The sequence below is a fragment of the Quercus lobata genome, chromosome 9 (genome assembly GCF_001633185.2).
Source record: "Quercus lobata isolate SW786 chromosome 9, ValleyOak3.0 Primary Assembly, whole genome shotgun sequence".
Classification (NCBI taxonomy): Eukaryota; Viridiplantae; Streptophyta; class Magnoliopsida; order Fagales; family Fagaceae; genus Quercus; species Quercus lobata.
In genome coordinates, this window is record NC_044912.1 from 51,273,746 (window position 1) to 51,296,297 (window position 22,552).

General features: G+C 34.1%; 2 protein-coding genes across 7 annotated transcripts; one reads left to right on the forward strand and one right to left on the reverse strand.

Annotated features, from left to right (window-relative positions):
• The first annotated feature begins 959 nt into the window (after window positions 1-959).
• On the forward strand, window positions 960-6,807 carry LOC115959817. The gene is made up of 2 exons (XM_031078411.1): window positions 960-1,501; window positions 5,242-6,807. Exons 1-2 carry the CDS (start codon window positions 1,263-1,265, stop codon window positions 6,632-6,634), a joined length of 1,632 nt encoding a protein of 543 aa, XP_030934271.1. The 5' UTR covers window positions 960-1,262; the 3' UTR covers window positions 6,635-6,807.
• Window positions 6,808-8,127: 1,320 nt separating this feature from the next.
• On the reverse strand, window positions 8,128-13,860 carry LOC115959815 (membrane protein of ER body 2-like). 6 transcript variants are annotated; one of them, XM_031078406.1, is made up of 9 exons: window positions 13,607-13,860; window positions 12,213-12,572; window positions 11,877-11,891; window positions 11,312-11,413; window positions 10,859-10,981; window positions 10,403-10,525; window positions 9,859-10,074; window positions 9,132-9,193; window positions 8,128-8,772 (listed from the first exon to the last, which is right to left on the reverse strand). In XM_031078406.1, the coding sequence occupies exons 1-9, from the start codon at window positions 13,758-13,760 to the stop codon at window positions 8,299-8,301; spliced, it is 1,629 nt and encodes a 542-aa protein (XP_030934266.1). In that variant the 5' UTR covers window positions 13,761-13,860; the 3' UTR covers window positions 8,128-8,298. The 6 variants fall into 6 exon arrangements, with proteins under 6 accessions (XP_030934266.1, XP_030934265.1, XP_030934267.1 ...); XM_031078405.1 differs by having other exon boundaries at window positions 11,853-11,891; XM_031078409.1 differs by having other exon boundaries at window positions 8,221-8,772; window positions 11,853-11,891; window positions 12,213-12,518.
• Window positions 13,861-22,552: the final 8,692 nt, after the last annotated feature.

The following is a 22,552-nucleotide window of genomic DNA, read 5'->3' on the forward strand; positions in this document are numbered from 1 at the left end:
TCCTTGGCTCCCACAACAATTTTAGTTATAAAATACAATTTTAGTCATTTGACAATGTGTATACTATAAGTGTTTAGCAAAGAGTGTGTGACTGTCAATGCTTTGAAATGAAATTTTATTTATTTTATTGAACACACATGCTCATGATACATGTAATGTATAAGAAAAAAGCCTAAGACGACAAAATTTTTCACAATTTCTTACCACAACTATGACGTGATAGAGTGTAATTGATGAAGAAAAAATTGTGGGTTTATGTGTGGGTGATGGTTAACTAATAACCACTCACACTCTGCCATATTAAAATTGTGACAAAAAAATTATGGAATAATAATTATTATTATTTTTAGAATAAGGGTCTGTTTGAATATCGCTTATTTTGCTGAAACTGAAAACTTATTACTGAAAGTATTATAGATTAAGGTAAAAGTTAGTTAAAATAGTACAGTAGAGCCTATGAATAGTTGCAAAAATAAGCTAAATAGTGAAATAAATTATAATTTTTATTACTTCCCAAATGCACAATAAGCGTGTGTTTGGCAAAAATTAAAAGTCAGTTTATTTTATTATTCAGTTTATTTTTATTACTATTTATGACTCTATTGTACTTTTTAGTACTATTCATGGGTCTTACTGTACTATTTCAATTAACTTTTATAATTATTTACTGTACTTTTAGTAGCAAATATAAGCTAAATAGTAAAATAAGTTGGTAAAAATAATTTTACTAAATAAACACTTAGTAAAATAAACAAATCTCATACATACTCTAAATTATAGAATAATTTGTGAACCTAGAATATTATTATTTACTGGGATATGATTCTAAAAAAAAAAAAAAGAAAAAAATTTACCGGGATATATAATCCAAAAATACAACCAGTCACTCGACCCAACACCACACCAACAGCACTCCCCACTTGTCTGTCCAGTTCCAAAACAAATATATGTCATCACTCATCATCTCTCTTTCATTACTCCCACTACTGTTTTACTTCTTTTACTCTCTCTCTCTCTCTCTCTCCCTATCTCAAAGACAACACTCTCTTTCACTTTATTCTTATAAAAAAAAAAAATCCAGCTCGAACTGTGTAGTCTTTACTCATTTCACGACCATCTCGTCCTTCCTTTCTCTCTCTAAACGCAAACCCATCTCTAGTTTTTATTTTTATATACTGCTCATTACTGCAATGCCAAGTTTGGTCATGGTAGATCCACCATTCTGAGCAAAACCCATTATTTCTAAGATTATTTCCACAAACATGGGTGTTCTGGTTGAGTCTTGGTGTTTCTGCAAAGGTGTAGGAAAGTCTGAGAGAATGAAAGCTACCATTTTTACTAACAAAGCTTCTGCCATGGCCAGAATCTCTGACGGCACTGGCTTCTTGATCCACCGGAATCTCCTCTTGACCACTCATGCTAATCTTCCCTCTGTGACTTCTGCCGAGAGCTCCGAGATCCGCCTCCAAAATGGTGTCGCCGCCACTCTTGTTCCTCACAGGTATTATTGCCTTTCTGCCTTAGGAAAACGTAGTATTTCCATTTTGGGTTATTTTTATTCTTCATTATTTTTTTTTCTGTGTTTTATGTTTATTGTGAAAATATGTGGTTATATGATGGGATTTGACCTTTTGAATTTTTTTTCCCTTTTGTATTGTTTTGTGTTTCAGATATACAACAAATTTCACAACTTTTTTCATATCTGTTGAGGTCGCAGGTTGTGATTGGTTTATGATAAAAGTGATGTCGGTGATGCTCCTATGTGAAAATTATGTTCCACTAAGATGTCGTGAAGAAAATTGTTAAATTTGCTGTATATTTAGGTTGGTTTATGGCAATAGGTTGAAGAACTTACTAAAAAAGGAATGAGCAAAGCAGTTATAGTAGGTGGCATAGTTAGAGTAGAGGTTTTTATTTTTGTGGGTCCCAAAAATTAAAATTTATAGGTTTATTTTGTTTGCATCAATGGGGATTGATATATTTTTTTGTTTTATTAAGTGATTGTGTTTTCTGTTTCTTATGTCCATGTTTGTGTGTTTTACTGTGCGTATGTGTTTTTTTTTTTTTTGGTTAGGTTGTTGCTCTTTTTTTTTACTTGAGATGTGAGTTGAAGTAATGGTCAAATTTATAATTATTAAAACTATTATTGTGATTTTGGAGTGTCCTGCTGGTATAAGGATCTTCTGCATTTGAAATCCATTTCATGATTCATATCAAATGTGCAAATCTAAAGGTGTATCTAGTGCCAAGTCATTTAAATTTGCACTTTGTGGCTTATAAAAAAAAAAAATTCACTTTGCAGTTTGTACACAGTTAGATTAAGGAAATAAAACTTTAACCGTGAAATGGACCTGCTTGAGTGAAATGAAGAGGATCCTGTGCTGCAGCTGACTTACTGGCTGTATTTGTATAGAATTTTGGTTGTACTATGGTCTCTGTCATTTGGTAAAGTATAAAACCAGATTCCAAAACCTTCTGCTTATCATAAGCTCATAAAAGAAAGTTGAGTGACTTGTGAAAGAAGAGTGGAAAAGAAGAAATCAATAGAATATAGAAAATGTATGCACAAAATTCGGTTTGGGCTTATGGTATAATATGAAGAGAAAGAAGATGGATTTCTAAATTGTTCGAATGCTATGACTATGACTTTTGAAGTTACTTTGAGCTATTAAAACACTCCTAATTCTGCACTGATATGTGATACCTTTTACTAAGTGTTGGAATTCGAGGTGGATCTGAGGAAATTTGCAATGGAACTATTTTAATAACTTTGCATTGTATGAGGCGTCTTATTTTTTTCATTTGTGTATGTGTTGTGGTTTAAATTTTAAGAAATGAATGATTCTCCTGTTGTCAGTGGCATCTTACTGGATAGCCATTATTTGTTGCATATATCTTTTTCCAAAATTGTCAGTCATGGAGACATTGCATTGTAATTGTTTCTTTTTCATTACCCTCTAAATATTATTTGCGAATGTCTTCACGGTCATAAACTAGTAAATATTGACATAGCAATGGAATGTATCCATCAAGTCATATCTTTTACACTCAAGGCATGTTTGTTGGTTACATGTATTACTGTTGGTGTAACAAGACATATCCCACTCCATTTCTTATTTTGTGATGCATTGGATATGCTTCTAATGTAGATGAATATGCTAGGGTAATTGTAATGAAAAATAAGATATAAAAGGATCACAAATAGCAGCTTTTTATGTAAGTGTTACCTATAGCACCTACTGCAAGCCAAAGAAAATCAATAGGAATCAGTGAAGCAACCTATTAAATGATGTTTTTCTTTTTTGGTAAACCATTACTACTTTCAGAATTATAATTGACCATTTTTTAATTATAACTCAAACTTGGGTAATTGATGGAGTGTGGTCCAAGTGACTTTTTGTGGACAATTGAATGAGTTCTTAGCAGTAAAGCCTTTTTTCCCCCATTCTGTTTTAGATGAGTAGTAAAGCCTTTTTTTCCTATGAATAAATATTCTATTTGGATTCATGTCATATACCTAAGCACAACTAATTTCTTTTGTCATCTGAACTTATATAAAGTATTAGTAGGTTTTTTTCCCCCTCTAGTGCATGTGTTTCGGGGTTTGTGCCAAAAAAAAATGGTTTATGATGCTCTGTTGAGGATCCTAGCTGACACCAAAATTTTTGGGAATAAGGCTTGTTTGTTGTAGCTAACTATCTATAATGCTAATTTTCTCCAGTTCGAGATCACACTGCCATGCCTTTGAAGATATGGTAGCTTTGAATGCTTATGTCATACACATATGTAATATGTATGTACAGAAAGTCACTTGGAAGGAGGGGCTGGCTATAGCATTTTCAAGCTTTTTGCACAATGTTAGCTTCATAGCCCCACCAGCACCTTTACATTATCACCACTGCTATTACCACTCTTTAAACCTCTCTCATGATCGCTTTGACGGCAACATATGCAACTGCGTTATGCACCTGCTGTGTGCTCTATTTACTAGCCTAAAAATTAGGTTTAGTTCTTTCTTTGATTAGATATAAGCAAATATAGTTTTGACTTTTTTTAACATAGAATTTTGAATGTAGCAATGAATACAAGATAAAGAAGCAGTAACTGGTTCCTGGGTTAATTTAATTGGATTCTGCTCAGTCTTTGATTGATATTATAGACAGTGACAACCAATAGATTCATTTTCTTCTGGAATATTATTCTTTTCAATATCATTGAAACATGTGTAATATGAGTGATAGAGCTGTTAAATTGGGTTAGACATGTGTTGATTGTAAATTCCTTGGTTATCCAAATTAAATAAATTCTTCCTTTTCTTGGCTATAAGTTCTATGAAAGAGACTAATATGACTTGTTTTTCTATATATATATATATATATATATATATATATTTTAAATATGCAACAAAACTTCTCCATGATCATATGGAGTCATTGAGAGAGGATCTCTAATGTCAATCGGTATTCCTTGGCGGAGTCTTCAGTTGGGAAAAGACTACAAGGCCCATTGTTCAATCAGGACTCTGGAGGATTGTCTTTGTATATCTTTTGGGCCAGGGTTCTAACATTTCTTTGTACTATGATCACCTAGTTTAGCTTTTTGTTAGTAACTGTTATCGTAGTTGATGTTTTTCCCAATGAGTAGCTATATCAGAGTGTGCCTCCCAGAGTGGTGTCCCATTCCCAATATCTCTTAAATAAAATTTTAGATGAATTACAATTTACCTCACTATAGGCTCAATAGCAGTTTATGTCCTAAAACTTGAAAAAATTGCACTAGACTAGGTCTCCTTATTTGACACCCTATTACACAATCTTTCTTGTTCTTTTTCCTCAAATAGTTCATCCAAAATATAATAACTTAATACACTCCACAACGGCACCACGACAGTTGAGGAAAATGAAGAATGAATTTATAACAATTAAACCCAAACTATAAGAAGGCTTAACATAATTTTGTAAAAGTCAAGGAGGTAAAGTGTAATAAAGCCCAACCACAGGAAGGTAAATCACTAATTCATAATGGAAAAGCATTATTAGCATTATCATAATGATGAAAGCCTCTTGCATAATGTGATGGATCATGCACGTCTGGTTCTCTTCTTGTAGGGCAAATGTAATGACTGGATAAATATAAAATATCTTGGTGACTTTTCTACTGAATTTTGTTATGGATTATGCTAGGCTTAGTATTATTAGGAATTCTCCAATGTATTTTCTCATGTTCGTTAACTGGTTTCAGGTTTTTCGTAACAAGTTCTGTTTTAGATCTTACAATTGTGGGTTTAGATGCCATGGATGGAGATTCAAATGCCCAGGGGCAGCAGCCTCACTACTTGAAAACCTGTTCTAAACCAAATCTGGATCTGGGAAGTGTAGTTTACCTCTTAGGCTACACGGAGAAAAAGGAATTAACAGTTGGTGAAGGAAAGGTAGTGATTGCCACTGACAATCTCATAAAATTGTCAACAGAAGGAGTAATATGGAGTCCTGGGTCTGCTGGATTCGATGTACAAGGCAATCTTGCATTCATGATCTGTGATCCTATGAAACTAGCCACATCGCCAAATACCAAGTCTTCCTCAACTTCATCATCATCCTCATTGTCGTGGAAGAAGGATCTTCCTCTGCAATTTGGTATTCCTATTCCCATCATCTGTGATTGGTTAAACCAGCATTGGGAGGGCAGCCTTGATGAACTTAACAAACCAAAGTTGCCAATCATTCGATTAATGTCTGCGGGCCAGAGGAGTGAGCATTCTTGTGCTTCATTCACACTGCGTCAAGTATTTAAGTCAACCGAAAATGATAATGATGGAACCTCTTCTTCATCCAATATAATCTCTAAAGCCAGGGATCAAACTGGGCCAACCTGTTCTGCTCCAGCAAACAATGCTGAAGGAGAAACCCTGACAAATGATTTGCATTCAACCCATGTGCAAGGAATTCCAACTCCGGAAATATATGAATCACCCAAATTAACTTCAGTTCCTGTTAGGAAGAAAGAAAGTGTACAAATCCAGCTTTTAGATATTAATTTCCCTCCAAGGATTTCCAAAGCAGCAGTAGTGACACAGTCAGCCAAACGACTGCCACTTAGCTTCAATGATAATTGTGTTAATGAACTTCCTCCACAGAGCCCATTGAGAGAAGACCAAATCAAGCATAAAGGTGTCACTAGTGCTGGTGCAGATCCTGAGATTTCCTCAACAGCTTCTGTAAATGGGGTGCAAAGTGAGGTCCAGTCCAGTTCATCTCCAATAGAAGTTTCAGAGATGCAGCATGGGTATAGCAGTGAGGGAGAGACTATGTATTCTGCAGAAACTGCCGAGAGTCGAAACTATACAAGTCCTAGAGAGGGAAAGTTTCAGCAAGTGGGACGGAGCCAGAGTTGTGTAATTTACAATAGATCGGGGATTGTCCAAAGGAACTCAGTGGCTCGGAGAACATTACTAGAAAAGCAGAGAAGCTTTATCCATGGAAGGAAGATGTATTCACAAGCGACAACTTCTCAAAGGAGTAACGACTACTATAGCCCAACTGTATCCTCAATTATGAAGAAGCGGAACAACTCAGAGCAGCCCAGCAGACCCCGGCAAAGTGCTGTTCATTCTTCCCCAAGATGGATGTTTTAATTGATTCTTGAAAAGCGTGATACCACAAAGAGGTCAACAAAATTATAGTGTTTTTAGTGTTTTAATTAATGCCCATTTGATTTTGCACTTCGGTATATACTGTAACTAATTTGTTGTAACTGTGCAGAAACCTATTCAAGGTGAATAAGAAAATTCAGCCATGTTACTAGTAACTCTTACATTTTTTTTTTTGTTTTATAGACATAAAATTCCAGGTTGGTGATATTTATATCTGGATGCTTCAGAAATCTTAACAAAACCTGCTTGAACAATCTTCTCCAAGCAACTGTACATGGGGGGGGCACTATACATGTTTACAAAGTAACTTGGAACTGGTGTATCGGATATAACTCAGGGAGTTGCTAGGTACTATAAACATGAATTGAGGAGATGATTGGGAACAAGTAGGACTAGGCTATATGCCTGCCCTACAAGAGCTACACGGCCAAAACCATGGGCTACTGACAGGATTGCCTTCCCACATTTTTTTGTTGTTGGCTGGCTATTTAGGTATTGCACTTGGATATTGTTTTTAAAAAAAAGTAGTTTTATGGTCTCCCTTATGATTTTTTTTTTTTTTGGGGCTAGCAATCCCTTAAGACTTGACCATGGTCTTTGCAGAGATTAAAATGCACATATCCAATTTTTTATTTCTCTTGTGAAGATAATATGTTCTACATGGTTAAGTGCTTAAACTTTGAACAGGTCAGTTTTAGAGAAAGTTACATGTTTGAAAACATGTTCTGTATTTTTCTTACTATTTTGTTTTTCTTCTTCTCTGGGTTCATTCACAGTCTTGCCTTGGTTCTCTGTCATGAAAAGGGAAGGAACTGGGCAAAAGGAAACTTTCAAGCATAGAATTTCACAATTATTTTAGGGTTGGAATGAGAGTTCTAATTGTTCTGTTTAGCAAATCCGGGTTCCTCTTTTCTCCACTTATTAGTAATCAAACAGAGCAGACGCACATATTATGCTAGGAATTAGGGGGTCCTTAATTTTGGGCCAAAAGGTTATTGAGAAAATTCTTCAATGTAATCCTCTACCAACCTGTAGTCCTTGTTACTTATGATGCAGGCACAGTTAGGCTCTAGTTGATCTTTATTACCTGTACATGAAGTTTGTGTTGATTTCACTTGTGAGTATTGCTTAAGAACAAGATAAATGGGAGGATATAATAAATAATAAAAAAGGAGTAAAGCACATTAATGAACGTATGGGTCCAAATAAACAATGAACTCACTCACTCAGTCCCTCTGAAAATGAAGAAGTGACCTTTCATTCTTAGAAAGTAAACTTGTGGCATTAGAATATTATTCAAAATCCACTGCAATAGCCAGTGCTATCATTAGGATACCATTGTGGCTCAGGATTGGCATCATGCTTCACAACACCATGATAATAATACTTGATTACAGCCACCAAAAAAAAAAAAAAAAACATTGTTAATGATGAATACAAAATTTTTTGTCCCACTTTTAGTATTTCACTTTATATTTTTTTTTTCATTTTGATTACTTTAATAAGAAAACAAAATCTGTGTGTGAAAAATTGTAATTAGAGTAGAATATAAAGTGGAATATTCAGTGTGAAACAAAGAATTTTTATTTGCTAATGATGATGTTTGCAGCCACTTGGCATCATTAACATGTTTGGATCCCATGAAATCAATAGGATGCCCAAGCAGGTTTCACTAAATTCATCTCAGGAAGGGACAGAGTGGCAGCTACACTCGACTTAAACCAACCGAGCTTCTCAATGAGTTTTCTAACCAAGTAACCTGCTAAGAAAGAAATGCCAGAGACCCCAAGCCCAATTGCCAAGTAGTACAATATATTTGTGATATAGTTGTACCAATCGGTTGGCTTTTGGACGTAAGCCTTCACAATGGCAAGTAGTGTGATGCATAAAAGAGAAGCTGCTGCAACTGCTGCAAGCTTAAGGTCCCTATTGTCACTCTCATAAAAGGAGAAGCCATAGACCACAGGGGGCACTAAGCCAAATACAAGGAAGGATACTATGGCAACTGAGGCATGAAGAATGAAATTCCTTTTCTGCCCCAATACTTCTTGGTACCGATCCACTTCTTCTTCTGTTCCATTCGAGGCCACTCTGGATGGATCATTCTTCAATTCCTTAAGCTGTAATTTTATAGTATTAGTTCAAGATCAAGGTTAAAAGCTATTCTTAAAGAAACAAGTTTCATACCACATAACATATTTCAAATTATCAGCTAAATTTAAGACGTGTTGTACAATATTTACAAAAACCTCTAATTAAGGATTTTTATTTGCATAACTTAACCGTATAGGAAAATTTATGTCAAGATTTAGAGAATTTCATAATGTATCATCTGAGGCATTACTGCAACTGTTTTGTTTATTGATCAAATTGAAGAAGTTTCTGGGGACAAAAATGGAAAGAAGGTGTATGAATTGATGAATTAAGCGATTTGCGTTGGAAGTTTTGACAAAAAATTATACACAAATAAAAAACTCACATTATGACCAATGACGAAAAGTCCACCAACCAGGTTTGCCAATGCCAAGGCTATAATGTTCACTGCAATTAGGAAATAGTTAATACCTAACAAACATATGCTAAATAGAAAAGTTTACTGCCAGAAATGAATGATAGGTTGGGGTAGATGATTCAATCAGAAACAAGAAGTTAAGATTAGTATAATAGTATTAGGCTCAATATGGATTAGATAAGCTACTATTTACCAATCTAACTTTTATTATTATTATTATTAGTTTTAATTTTTTTAAATATTATAAATAATCAACGAACATATTTTGTTAAGTACAGGCAAATCCAAGAAGAGGAGTAAAACTTAGGTAGAGTTCCTTAGCTTCTCCAATTAAATCCAAACACATTGTTGCATTGAATTTAATTTTCTTTGAAAAATATAACATTGTCTTTGTTGCATTTGTCAATACAAACTTAATTTTACTTGTGTTTAAGCGAAGAATAGTTCAATTAAATTATAAATTATAAACGATTGCCAATTGTGTTAAATAAAGACATGAGTTGATATGATAGTTACATGGCAAAAGTATGACAGATATAATCAACCATATACCAAGTCACTATACTGGAAAAGTCCTAAAATCAGACAGAAAGTAGTTGCAATTGTTTCATATACTGAGTTTGCTTGTTTTGTTTTTGTTATTTGTTTTTACCACAATAAAAGAAGTAAACAAATAAAAATTGTAAGCACTTACTTGTAGTAGCATCAGCACTGGCTGCAGATGTCACAACACCTAAACTTGTGATTGACTCAGTTAAACCACCGAATACAATACTTTTCAGGATTTCATGCTTTACTGCACTAGCAGGAGGTGGTGGCGATGTCAACGGTGGAGTTAGTGGTGGTGCTGTTTGCACTTGCACTTTATTATTTGCCATTTTGTCATCGGATGAAATCTTATGATCATTTTCTGCATAAGAATGTAAGGAAGATACCATCTGAGAATTGTTGCTAATGATGAGAACAAAACGTGCTTGAGATATAGCAATTTACTAGGATCATCAGAAATTTCAATTTAAAGATAAGAAAATATTGTGTTCTAGATTTTTTGGACCATTATGGGCCTTAGACATCATGACTAGTTTACCCTATGTTCTTTTCTTATAGATGGAGAGGGTCATTTAAGCTAAAGATTATTATAGAAGAAAAACCAATCTTGATTTGATTTTGAAACAAAATAGACCACTAGTTAGTCATTTAAGCTAAAGTTTATTACAATGGAAATGCTATGAGCTTACTTGAAGCAGCATCAGCACTTACTGCAGATGGCCCAACACTTAAACTTGTGATTGAACCAGGTGACGGTGGTGCCACATTATTATTTGCCTTTTTGTCATCGCATGGAATCTCAGCATCATTTTCTGCATAATAATGTATGGAAGATACTGTTTGAGAACTTTTGCTAATGATGAGAACAAAACATGCATTGGATATAGCAATTTACAAGAATCATCACAAATTTCAGTTTAACGATAGAATTAATTTGATGTGTTCTAGATATTCTGGACCATTATAGGCCTTAAACATCATGACTAGTTTACCCTATTTTCTTTTCCTATAGAGGGAGAGGGTGTCATTTGAGCTAAAGTTTATTATAGTGGAAATCATTTTTGATTTGATTCCAAAATAAAATAGAGCACTAGTAGTTGTCATTTAAGCTGAAGTTTATTATAGTGGAAATGCTAAGCGCTTACTTGTAGCAGCATCTGCACTGGCTGCAAATGGAACAGCACTTAAACTTGTGATTGCACTAGTTGATGGTGGTGCTGCATTATTATATGGACTTTTGTCAATGTGTGGAATCTCGCGATCATTTTCTGCATAATAATGTATGGAAGATACCATTTGAGAACCATTGCTAATGATGAGAACATAACATGCATGAGATATAGCAATTTACTAGAACCATCGCAAGTCTCAGCTTAAAGATAGAATTTGTTTGATGTGTTCTAGATATTTTCGACTATTATAGGTCTTAAACATCATGACTAGTTTACCCTATGTTCTTTTCTTATAGAGGGAGAGGGTGTTATTTAAGATAAAGTTTATTCCAGTGGAAATCACTTTTGATTTGATTTCAAAACAAAGTAGACCTCTAGTAGTCATTTAAGCTAAAGTTTATTATAGTGGAAATTCTAAGAACTTACTTGTAGCGGCATCAGCACTGGCGACAGATATAACAACACCTAAACTTGTGATTGCACTATTATATGGCCTTTTGTCATCGCGTGGAATCTCAGGATCATTTTCTGCATAATAATGTATGGAAGATACCATTTGAGAATGCGAACATAACATGAATGAGATATAGCAATTTACTAGAATCATCGCAAATCTCAACTTAACTATAGAATTAGTTTGATGTGTTCTAGATATTTTGGACCATTATAGTTCTTAAACATCACTAATCTTCATATATATAGTTAGTAGGCTTATAGCCCAATGGCACCTTCCCCCAACCCAAATGTAAAAGCATCTTATGAGATGGTCTCATGAGACCCTTCTCTCATAGCATGTGTGAGTGAGAAGATGGTCCCATGAGATACCCTCTCCACACACATCCCCCACCCCCGCCTACCCCCAAAAAATGTTTGTAGAATTTCACAGAAAATTAGAAGTTGAAATTGCCTGAACCTATGAAAACAGAATATTTCCCAACATTCTGAAATATCACAGCATATGTAATACCTCGTTTAGAAGATTTCCACTCACCAAAGATCCATTCGCCTGTTAAAGTGAGATAATATAGTTAATAAAGTTGTTGTCTGTATTATATATAAGAATTAAAGGGAAAAAATGTCATAGCATGGCAAAGCCATTCATGAAATACATGAGAAGTGGAAATCGTGACACAATAGGGCAATTATTTTTTAATTTATAAGAAAGTAGTGTCTCAGCCTTTGGCTAGACTATTACACTCCATGTTTATAAGAGACCCTGAATTACATGACCATCATGAGTGAACACAACACAACCAAACGTTGTTGATTACATCTAGCATGTAGCAGGCAAATATAGTTTTTCCAATGAGGTTAGAATGAAAATTACCTATAGGTTTGAGGAATTCGAAGCATGTTGGGCACTTCACTTCTTCACTACGAATAAGGACCTTGTCGATGCAAACTTTACAATTAGGGCAGTAGAAATCATGTTTGCCAGGTTTCTTGTATAGTGTTTCAAGATACAGTTCTGTCTCTTTCAGTTCACTTTCTATTTTGATAGAAATATCCTTTGCATTTTGGTTCTGAAGTGAGTTCTGGGAAAGTGGTGGATTAGCAACATATGCGTCTTCATCCTTGCACTTATCCTCAACTTCAAGTTTAATTTCGCCACCATTTTGAATGCCAGAATTTTCTGCTGTGAGTGTGACATGTCCAGGACTAGTCTTAGAATCCCAAAAATCAACACCTTTTTTCAATCCAGAATACCCATTAGAAAATTCACTTGAAACCACGCAGCACATAAGCTTTTTATTAGCAATAAGGCTATAGACACAACAAAAATTCATAAAAATTTCACAACATTCTCAGATTAGCATATCACCTCACACATATGCCCACTACAATCTATAACAATCTCATGGAAAAATAAACTGGAGAATTTGATGGTGGGAAGCTTGTGTGGTTGATTTCTTTCGTTAATTGAGTGGGAAATTGTTTTAAGAGGGAGATTAAGGTCCTCTTTATTTTTCCTGAAGTAAAATAGATGCATTTCATGGTTCAGAATATATTTTCATGAATTTAATGGTGTACATGATACCAAATCATTTAGAATTTCGTTCTATCAAATAAAGAATGATAATGGTGTAACACTATATTCATCCTTAGATTTATCAACCACCAAATCTTTACAATGAAATAAAGAGGTTCTTTGACAGGAAATGGGGCAGGAGAGTTAGAGAGACAATGATCAGACAGAATAAGAGAGTAATAAGAAAGAGTCATTTCAATTTTCAACCATTAAGATGTTTTTGACTTTTTTCTTTGAGAAGGAGACAAGTGAATATAAGTATTATATTTATAGGTCTTAGGCCAAACAATCCTCAAAAGAGATTTCAAACAAAAACAATCCTCAAAAGAAATATTTTCACATTCAATGTAAGTTGAACACTTAAGAACTCAAACCTTTTCATCACTCTTTAATAGTGGAACTTACCCAAAAAGCTATGTGCAATTGACATAATTGATTTTGCATTAAAGAAATAGATATGCAGAGTTTAGACAATATATTTATGCACATAACATTATATCATGCAATAGTTACAACCTTGGGTACAGCAGGACTTCGTTTAAGTGCATATTACTCAAAAGAATCTAATGGCTTTGCCAGTTTGCTACTCAAGCCATTAGTGTTGCTTTTGCTTTAGAGTTCTGCTTCTTCTATTCAATCATAAGTGAGGAAAAATAAAATAAAATAAAGAACTCCTTTTGGTCTTTCTTTACCTGTTTTTTCAAGGAGAGACTCAGTTCCACCATTATGCTCTGAGGACAAACCACCGCCATTAGTGCTGGTAGAACCATGGTGATATGTTGGTGAGGCCACCTTCCAAGAAAACCCATTCTGGCTTCCACTGCCTCTGCTTCCAACTTCCTCCATTGACCTTTGTGTGCCTGAATTTCTAAGAAAGCCGTGTTTCTAGTTCCTACATGTCATTGCTGCTAGTAATGTCTCACTTTAATAGCTGTGTGTGCGTGAGTGTGTTTTTTTGAAAGCAGTAGTAGTTGTGTTTGAGTCAATGTTCCTAGGAAATGCTAACGAGTGGTCTTAGAACCATACTTAATAATTTATTTAAAGAAAATTTTTATAAAAAAAAAATATATATATATATATTTTAACAACTTTTTTCAACTTTTTTGACAGCTTTTTTGCCATAAATAAATAAGGAGTCCATTCATTCCATATTTCCATTAATAAAATGCCTCATATTCAAGTTGTAATTGATATTTTAAAATGCTCTATTTCTATTTTAGGAAAGTTTTGATACTATTTTTATGAAAAATGAAAAAAGTTGTCAAAATATTAATTACTTTTTTTTTTTTCATTTTCTATAAAAACTTTCTTTAAATGAATTATTAATCAGTACATTAAGGACACTTGTTAACGTTTTTCTTTATTTATTTGGATTTTTCATATGACTCCTTGGAAAATTATGCAAGCATTGAAAGTTGAAACGTGATCTTTTTTTATGCAAGCATTGAAAGTTGAAACGTGATCTTAGGCTGACAAAGTGAGATTTAGTCATTTAGGCCATGTGTCACTGTCTGATGTTTAAGACTTAAAGGTAGTATATCTCCAATAATAAATCTAAAATAATCCATGTATCTCTTATCCCTGTCACTCTTTGACCCAAAAAAAAAAAAAACTAAAAGTAAAGTTGTGTTAGAAAATAATTAAAGGAAATTACACTTCTATCCAAAAAAAAAAAAAAAACACTTGATTTAGAAAATGTAATTTTCCAATTTTTTTCTTTATACAAGCACAGCATGATCATAATGGTACATGCCTACATGGGTAAGTTTTTGTTGCATTTACAATTCCTCCATATCGTGACATGATAAGGTTGGGAGTTGGCACAATTAATAAGAATGGGATAACTGTTATCACTTATGAATTTATTATTATTATTGAGCAACTATTAACATGGATATGTTGTGTGGATCCAAATAAGTTAGTTTGTTACTCAGCCAAAAAAAAAAAAAAAAGTTAGTTTGTTCTTCTCAAAAAAAAAAAAAAAAACAAAAAGTCAAACGAGCAAGTTTTTAACAAATTCAATAATGTATTATTACAAATTTTTTTTTTATAAGACGAATATTAGTTTGGAAAAATGTTAGAGTTACAAAATTTTTACAAATTATTGATGTAGTGAGAGGTTATTAGTAAGTAAAAAATTGATGTCAATGATGGTCTCATCTGTGAACTAGTAAGAATTTGTCATCTCCACAGTCTGTGAAAAGTTGTAAAAAAGTTTATAATTGTAGTATTGCTCTATTTTTTTATTAGATATAGATTTTACTTATAACATCCGTTCCTGATGAACGCTCTTTATTATTAGATCAAGACACTAATTAGTTTTGAGTGTAGACGGGAATCGAATCCTAAATCTCTTATTCCACTATTTACAGTAGAGCTAAAACTTGAAACATTAATTTCTGATCTTTAAACATTAAACATGGTGAGTTGAGTTTTATAATAGAGTATTATAAAACTTGAAACATTAATTTCTGATTATTTTAAGAATCTCTAAACACGTTGAGCACCTATGAAGTTGTTAGAGATCATTAATGAGAGTTCGACAATAATGTCTTTACCTTTTATTATATGCTTTAGTAATCAATGCGAGTGGCGGAGTGGGAGTGTAGTGGCCCAATTTTCTTCATTGTTTGATCTAATTTATAATCTCTCACATGTGCGTTAAATCTCTAAGCATATTCTCCATTAATGTTTTGAAATCTTTAAGCATATTCTCCATTAATGTTTGGTTGGTAAACAATTTATTAATGAAAAGGGTTGGATTTGACTTGATTAATCAATAAATGTTGAGCCACCCCCATCAAGGCTCCTCCGATTTATCCTTACTGGTACTGTTTTTACTCTACGTTCTAGTGCTGCTCTCTTCTTATGGTAATGATTAAGTTAAGAATAGGTTGGATTTTAATTTTTTTAATATTTTATTTTATTATTATTAAATTCTATTCTTTAGGTTTTTTTTTTTTTTTTTTTTTTTTTTTTTTTTTTTTTTTTGGTTGAGAAGAGAGTAATAGGTTGGAATTATTTTATTTAAGTTTCAATTAATTCAATTGGTAAAGTCTGTTGTCATCAAAGAGCGGAGGTTAAAAAAGTTGGAATTGTTTTAACAATTTGTTAGGTTCTAAAGACTTAGGATTTTATGTATTTAGAACTCTAATGTGTATTGTTGGCAAACCATGATCAAAACAAGATGTTTAGTTGTGTTTAGACTTGCTCAAAGTTGATTCATTTATGTAAAGTTGGAACAAGCTGATGCAGAAATCATTTATGCTTCTCGGCTTGGATCGATCGATCGAAGTTTAGGCTCGATCAATCGAAAATCGGGTCAAATGCATTTTCTGTAGAATTCCAACTCAGCTCTAGTTTGTTTTAAAACGTTTAGGGTTTTCTAATTTGCCCTAGGTATATAAGGCAAACCCTAGCCACGTTTTAGTGTTGCTTATATTGCTGTTTGTATAAATATCTTGTGAGATCTGTGAGGAGCTTTCCTTTACACAAGTTTAGGATTATCAAGAAGGAGATTTCTTCAAGAGCTTGATGATCATTCAGTTGCTGCCATAAGAACTTAAAGAAACACAAGCGAGTGTGCTTGTACTTGCTGGAGAATCCAAGAAAGAAGGAGTTCGTGGTTTCGGAGCTTGCATGTGGTCATGTCAGTAAGTTTTTACTGGTGAGTAGCAATAGGATGTTAGTGGTCTAAGTCCTGTTGAACAATTTCGATTCTTTCATAGCGGATTCAAGTTTACCTTGAGGATAGCTAGGTTAAATCCTCCCTAGGTTTTTACCGGTTTGGTTTCCTGGGTGATTATATCATTGTGTTATTTATCTTTCCGTTACTTTGCATGATATGATTGTTTTGATTATGATAACCTAGATTTGTTAATTTGGACTAAGTAACAACTTGGCTAATTACCTAGGTTAATCCAATTGTGTTTTTAAGGAGTCTAAAAACTATCACAATTCTATATGTAAGTTGGACGCACAATTTGAAAAACATATTAAGGTTGGGAAATCTTAGGTTGACAAAATGGCTTATTGTAATTTTGTGTGTTTTTTCTTGGCAGTTCCCAAAAGAAAAATCATTTAAGCAAATTGTGGCCCTCCAATTAGAGCTTCACTTCTGAGTGTCTTTTTTAGTTATATATAAAAGACGAGGGGAAGGGCCTAAACTATCTCAGAGATATTATAGGCACGTCCAAATTATAATGAGCAACCCAATTTGCTTAATTGTGGGCTAAGAAATTTAAATTTCAAGGTGCAAAGAAAAAGTCTCAATAAGGAAGGAAATTTAGAGAAGCATTAAGAATATGGAATAATTGGTAATAAACAAAGAAGAGGACTATAGGTCTATAACCCAAAGAAAATCAAACTTGAAGCAGACTTTCTGGAAAAATATATGGAGTATGGAGGTGCTAAGTAAGATTAAAAATTTAATATGAGTGAGCGTATAGAGAGGCTGATGTTAATGCTTTTAATGATCACTTTAGAAAAAATTTCTAAAGCCACCATTGATTTCCTCCATCTAAACATCTTTAACCTTTTTCAAATTTTCCAAGGTTCATATTTCCTAATGATTTGTTTATAAGCGTCATATTTTTCAAATGGTCATACATTTGCATTTTGTAGTAAATTGTAATTTGAAATTTATCAAATTGGAGTTAGTTTTTGTGCTAATCCTTTAAACATTCCATGTAATTTGAAATTTGGAATGAATTTATGTAAGAGTAATTAAATTTTTGGCTTGTTTTATTTTTTATTTTCTAATACTTTGCGCATGTAATTGGTTTTGTTAGGTTTTTTGTTTCCAAAAGGGGCATAAATTACTAACTTTGGTGTCCATTGTGATTTTTGCCTAAAGTCATAGAAAGTGAGCAGAAAGACACTATCAATGTCCAACCAAATCTTTGTTAGTAAGAAATTTTGGCTATATATTGTGGATTCACATTTGAGATTTGAGTAACATGTGCCTCTCTAAAAGTTGGTGATATTGTTTTGTAGTTTTGTAATTTGAAACTTGGTTTGTTTTGATTGCAATAATAGGAAATTTCTTCTCTTTTTCTCTTGATTTCCATTTGATTCTTTTAAGTCTTTTAGTTCATTGTTCTTTATACATGATTTTGGAACGGAGATACTGAAAACGAGCCGTAGGAAGAATCTTGGTAAACAGGCAAAATTTGCTGAACAACATCTTTTTAGAAAAATATTAGATAAATAGCATGCGGCTGAAAGTATTTAGTTTTGGAACTCGAGTTCCAACCCAAAATCGAGTTTCCCAAACTTGATTTACTCTTGGATAGCTCATCTGACGTGGATTAAAAAAAAAAAAAACACGTGGAACTCGAGTTCCATTTAAAAAAAATAACGGAACTCATGTTTACTACACTTGAGTTCCATCTGGGTTATCTTTTTAGTAAACTTGAGTTCCACGAGGTTTTTATTTATTTTTTATTTTTTTAAATCCATGTTAGACTTATATTGGTCGGACCTCGAGTGTAGGAAAGTTGATTTTGAGGTGGAACTCAAGTTTGGCAAACTTGAGTTCCAAAAACAATCCACCTAATTTTTCCGAAAAATGTACTATTTACCAAATTTTGCCTGGTAAACAGATCAGCAAGCTGATCATTAACGGTAATGTATTTAAGCTGGAAATCACAACGAAGCACATGCTCACGAACAAAATGGTAATCTACCTTGATATGTTTCGTTCTGGCGTGGAAGACTAGATTGGAGGCTATAGCCAAGGCCGAGACATTGTCATAAGAAAGCTTAGGTGGTGTGGTTAGAAAGATAACCAAATCTTTCAGAAGTTGGCGAAGCCAACATAATTCAACAACGGTGGAAGCCAAAGCTTGATATTCCGATTGAGTGAAGGAACGAGAGACTGTCAGTTGCTTCTTTGCACTCTAGGTGATTGGGCTGTAACCCAGGTAGATCATGAAACTAGTTGTGGAATGACGATCATATGGATCTCCAGCCCAATCAAAATCAGAAAAGGTAGAGAGATGGAATGGACTAGACTAAAGAAAAACCCCAAAATTTGAAGTCCCATTGAGATATTTTAGAATCCTCTTAGCAGCAACAAGATGCACATTAGTGGGGCAGGACATAACTTGACACACTTGATGAACATCAAAGCTGACATCAGGCATGTAAATGTAAGATAGTGCAAAGAACCTACCAAGCTCCGATAAGGATGAGGATTAGAGAGTGGAGTGCCGTTATTAGGAACAAGTCTCAAATGGGAAGCATAGGAAGTCTTAGCTGGCTTAGAGGTAAGCATGTTGTGTTTGGCAGGTAAATCATGGGCATACTTAGTTTGATTGAGAAATTAGGCTCTTGGAAGTTCTAGTAATTTGGAGACCAAGGAAGTAGTGCAAATCGCCTAGTTCTTTGAGTTTAAAGCTTGACTAAGCTGGTTGATTAGAATATTAGGGAAGATATTATTGTTGCCAGTGAGGACTATGTCATCTACATAGACTAGTAAATATTCCTGAATCTTACCATGTCTGTAGATGAATAATGAAGAATATGCCAAGGAGACATGAAAACCCAAGTGCAGCAATAGTAGAAAACCTTTCAAACCAGGCCCTTGGGGCTTGTTTGAGACCATAGAGGGATTCCTGGAGTTTACAAACATATTGAGGATGATGTGTATCAACATACCCAGGGGGCTGTACCATGTATACGTCCTCCTTAAGTACACCATGAAGAAAGGAATTTCGAACATCCAGTTATTTGAGAGGCCAATTGAACTGAACAGCTAGAGAAAGAATGATTCTCACTGTAGGTGGTTTGATCACAGGGCTAAAAGTCTCATCAAAGTCCACCCCATACTGCTGGTGAAACCCTTAGCCACCAACCTAGCCTTGTATTTACTAATATACCCATCACTGTTATGTTTCAACTTGAAGACCCACTTGCAGCCAACTATATTCTGAGATGGGGAAGGAGGAACTAGAATCCAAGTTCCTTGCCTTTGTAAAGCATCAAACTCTTCATCTTTTGCAGAACACCACTGTGGGTATTGAGCAGCCACTTTATAAGTGGGAGGCTTAGTCAGAGTATGGTCAAGGGGAGCAGTTTTAGTGACAAAGGCCTTTGGCTTGTAAATTCCATGTTTGGATCTAGTAATCATAGGATGAGAGTTTAGTGTAGGTGGAGGATCAGTAGGATTGATTGAGGGATTGGAGTTAGAAGGTAGAGTTGAGGAAGGGTTTGTATCAAGTGGAGAAGAATAAGAAGTAGAAACTGAATGTGATTCAGGAAGGATAGTAGATGGTGTTAGTGTAGGCATAGGAAGTTCAGAAAGTAGGGCAGGTATGATAGGAGGAGAATTGAGTGCAGTAGATGGTAGTGTAGAAGACGAGGCACCTGGGGAAGATAGCTGATTGCCTTGGGAAGGCTGTGATGGATATGCAAAAGATGAAGATGTATGCAAAAGATAGGACAACCAAGCAGGAAAAGTGGAAAAATGTGATGTTGATGCAGATGCTATTGGACCATTGGTAAATTAAGATGATTCAGGAGATAAAAACTCTTATTCATTGAATAAAACATGCCTTGAGATGTATATACGAAGGGTAGTAGGTTCAAGACAGATATAACCTCTGGAATAAGCTGGATAACCAAGAAATATGCAAGGCCTAGTGTGAGGTTGAAGTTTATGACTGTAATAGGGTCTTAATAGAGGTGTTGAATAGAAGCTCCCAAGGTGATTTTTGATGTAACAAAGTGGGGAGTCTATTAATGCTATGAGTAGCAGTGGCTACTGCATAAGACCAATAAGAGATTGGTAAGGTGGAATGAGATTGCATTGTGAGAAAGCACTCAATAAGGTGTCTATGTTTTCTCTCTGCAACCCCATTCTGTTGGGGAGTGTGAGGATAAGAAAACTGATGAATAGTACCATTGGAAGATCAAAAATTAGTGAAGGCTTTGGATGAGAAATCACCTCCACCATCTGATCTAAAGATTTTGATTTTTAGATTGAGTTGATTTTCAACTGTGGCTTTGAAGTACTTAAAAATGTTAAAAACATCAGATTTGAACTTGAAAAGGTAAACTTATTTAAACTTAGAGAAATCATCATCAAGAACAAGGTAGTATTTAAAGTCATTCATTGAAGTTACAGGTGCTGGACCCCATACATCACTATGAATGAGTTCAAGAGGCATAATAGAAATAGAGGTATATTTATTAAAAGGAAGTTGATGCATCTTGCCACTGAGACAATGTCTACAGTGTGTTACAACATCATTGGTTTTATTGAGTACATCAAAAGATTCAAGAAAAGATAAGGCTGAATGAAGAACCTTATCACTAGGATGACCTAGTCTAAAATGCCACAATTGCCATTTATTTGGTCTACTGACACTGAATGCAGAAAGTGAAGGAGATGAAGTTGCTTTTGCAGAAGAGGTATGTGTTAGAGATGAATGCTTTGGAAGAAGCTTTGAGTAGATAGGATAGACACCGTTATCACTTAGACACCATTATCACTCAAGCCCCTGTAGAGGAGTCTCCCCTTGGAAATATCTTGAATTTTGAGTTCATTGGCATCAAAATGATAGGAAATTTGTTATGGAAACAAAACTTATGGACAGATAAGAGATTCATAGCAATTCCAAGGACATGTAAGAGTAAGAATCTATGATATTTGGTGTGAATAGAAGAGTTACCTATATGGCTGATAGGGAGGGATTGGCCATTTCCAACTGTGATTGAGGGGTTAGATTGCTCAGACTAGCTATGAGATGATTTAAAGTACCAGAGTCAGCTAACCATGGATCTTGGTTGCTGGTGATGGTAGCATTATAAGCTGTAGCCATAGCTGCAAGTTTAGTTGGGGGATTTTTACCTTGATAGGCAAAATCCATTCTATGGTAACAATCTAGTGCTTGATGTCCAGATTTACCACAAATCTGACATATGGGACGATTACTATCATTCCTATAGGATTGATTACCAAACTGAGAGTTGGATTGATTCTGATGAGGAGAGTAGTTCCGGTGAGGAGAGTAATTCTGTGAAGGACCACAATTGTTATTACTATAGTTGTCAAAATTGCGATCTTGATCGTAGGATCGCATGATTTTACGATCCTACCTTACCAAAATGTTTAGGATCACACTAGGTTCGTAAAAATGGTTGGATCGTACGTAGGATCGTAGGGTTGTATGAGATCCTACCGATCCTACCAAAAACAAAAAATTTTGGTTTTTTTTTTTTTTTTTTTTAATGAGATAAATTTTTTGTTTTGATGAAGTTTTGAGGGTTTTTATTTTTTTCATGTTGTGATAGTATGATTTTTTATTTTATTTTTATAAAATTATGTTAACCTAAACAAATGTTTTCTAGTTTTTAGTTCACTTGTAATAAAAATGAATGAATGTTTCATCTTTTCTAAATGAAGAATTTGATATTGGCTTTGCTGCCTTTTAAGTTATAATGTTTTTAAATTTATTTGATCAATATACTAATTTGTGTTATAATATTACTAAAATATTTTTTTATTTATAATTGTATCAGTTATACTTGTATTTGTATATTGATTGATTGATTTTTTTGAACATGCTCTTTAATTGTTACTGAATGGTATAACTTAAATAGTTGAGTGTGAAATTGTATCTTGATGTCTTTTG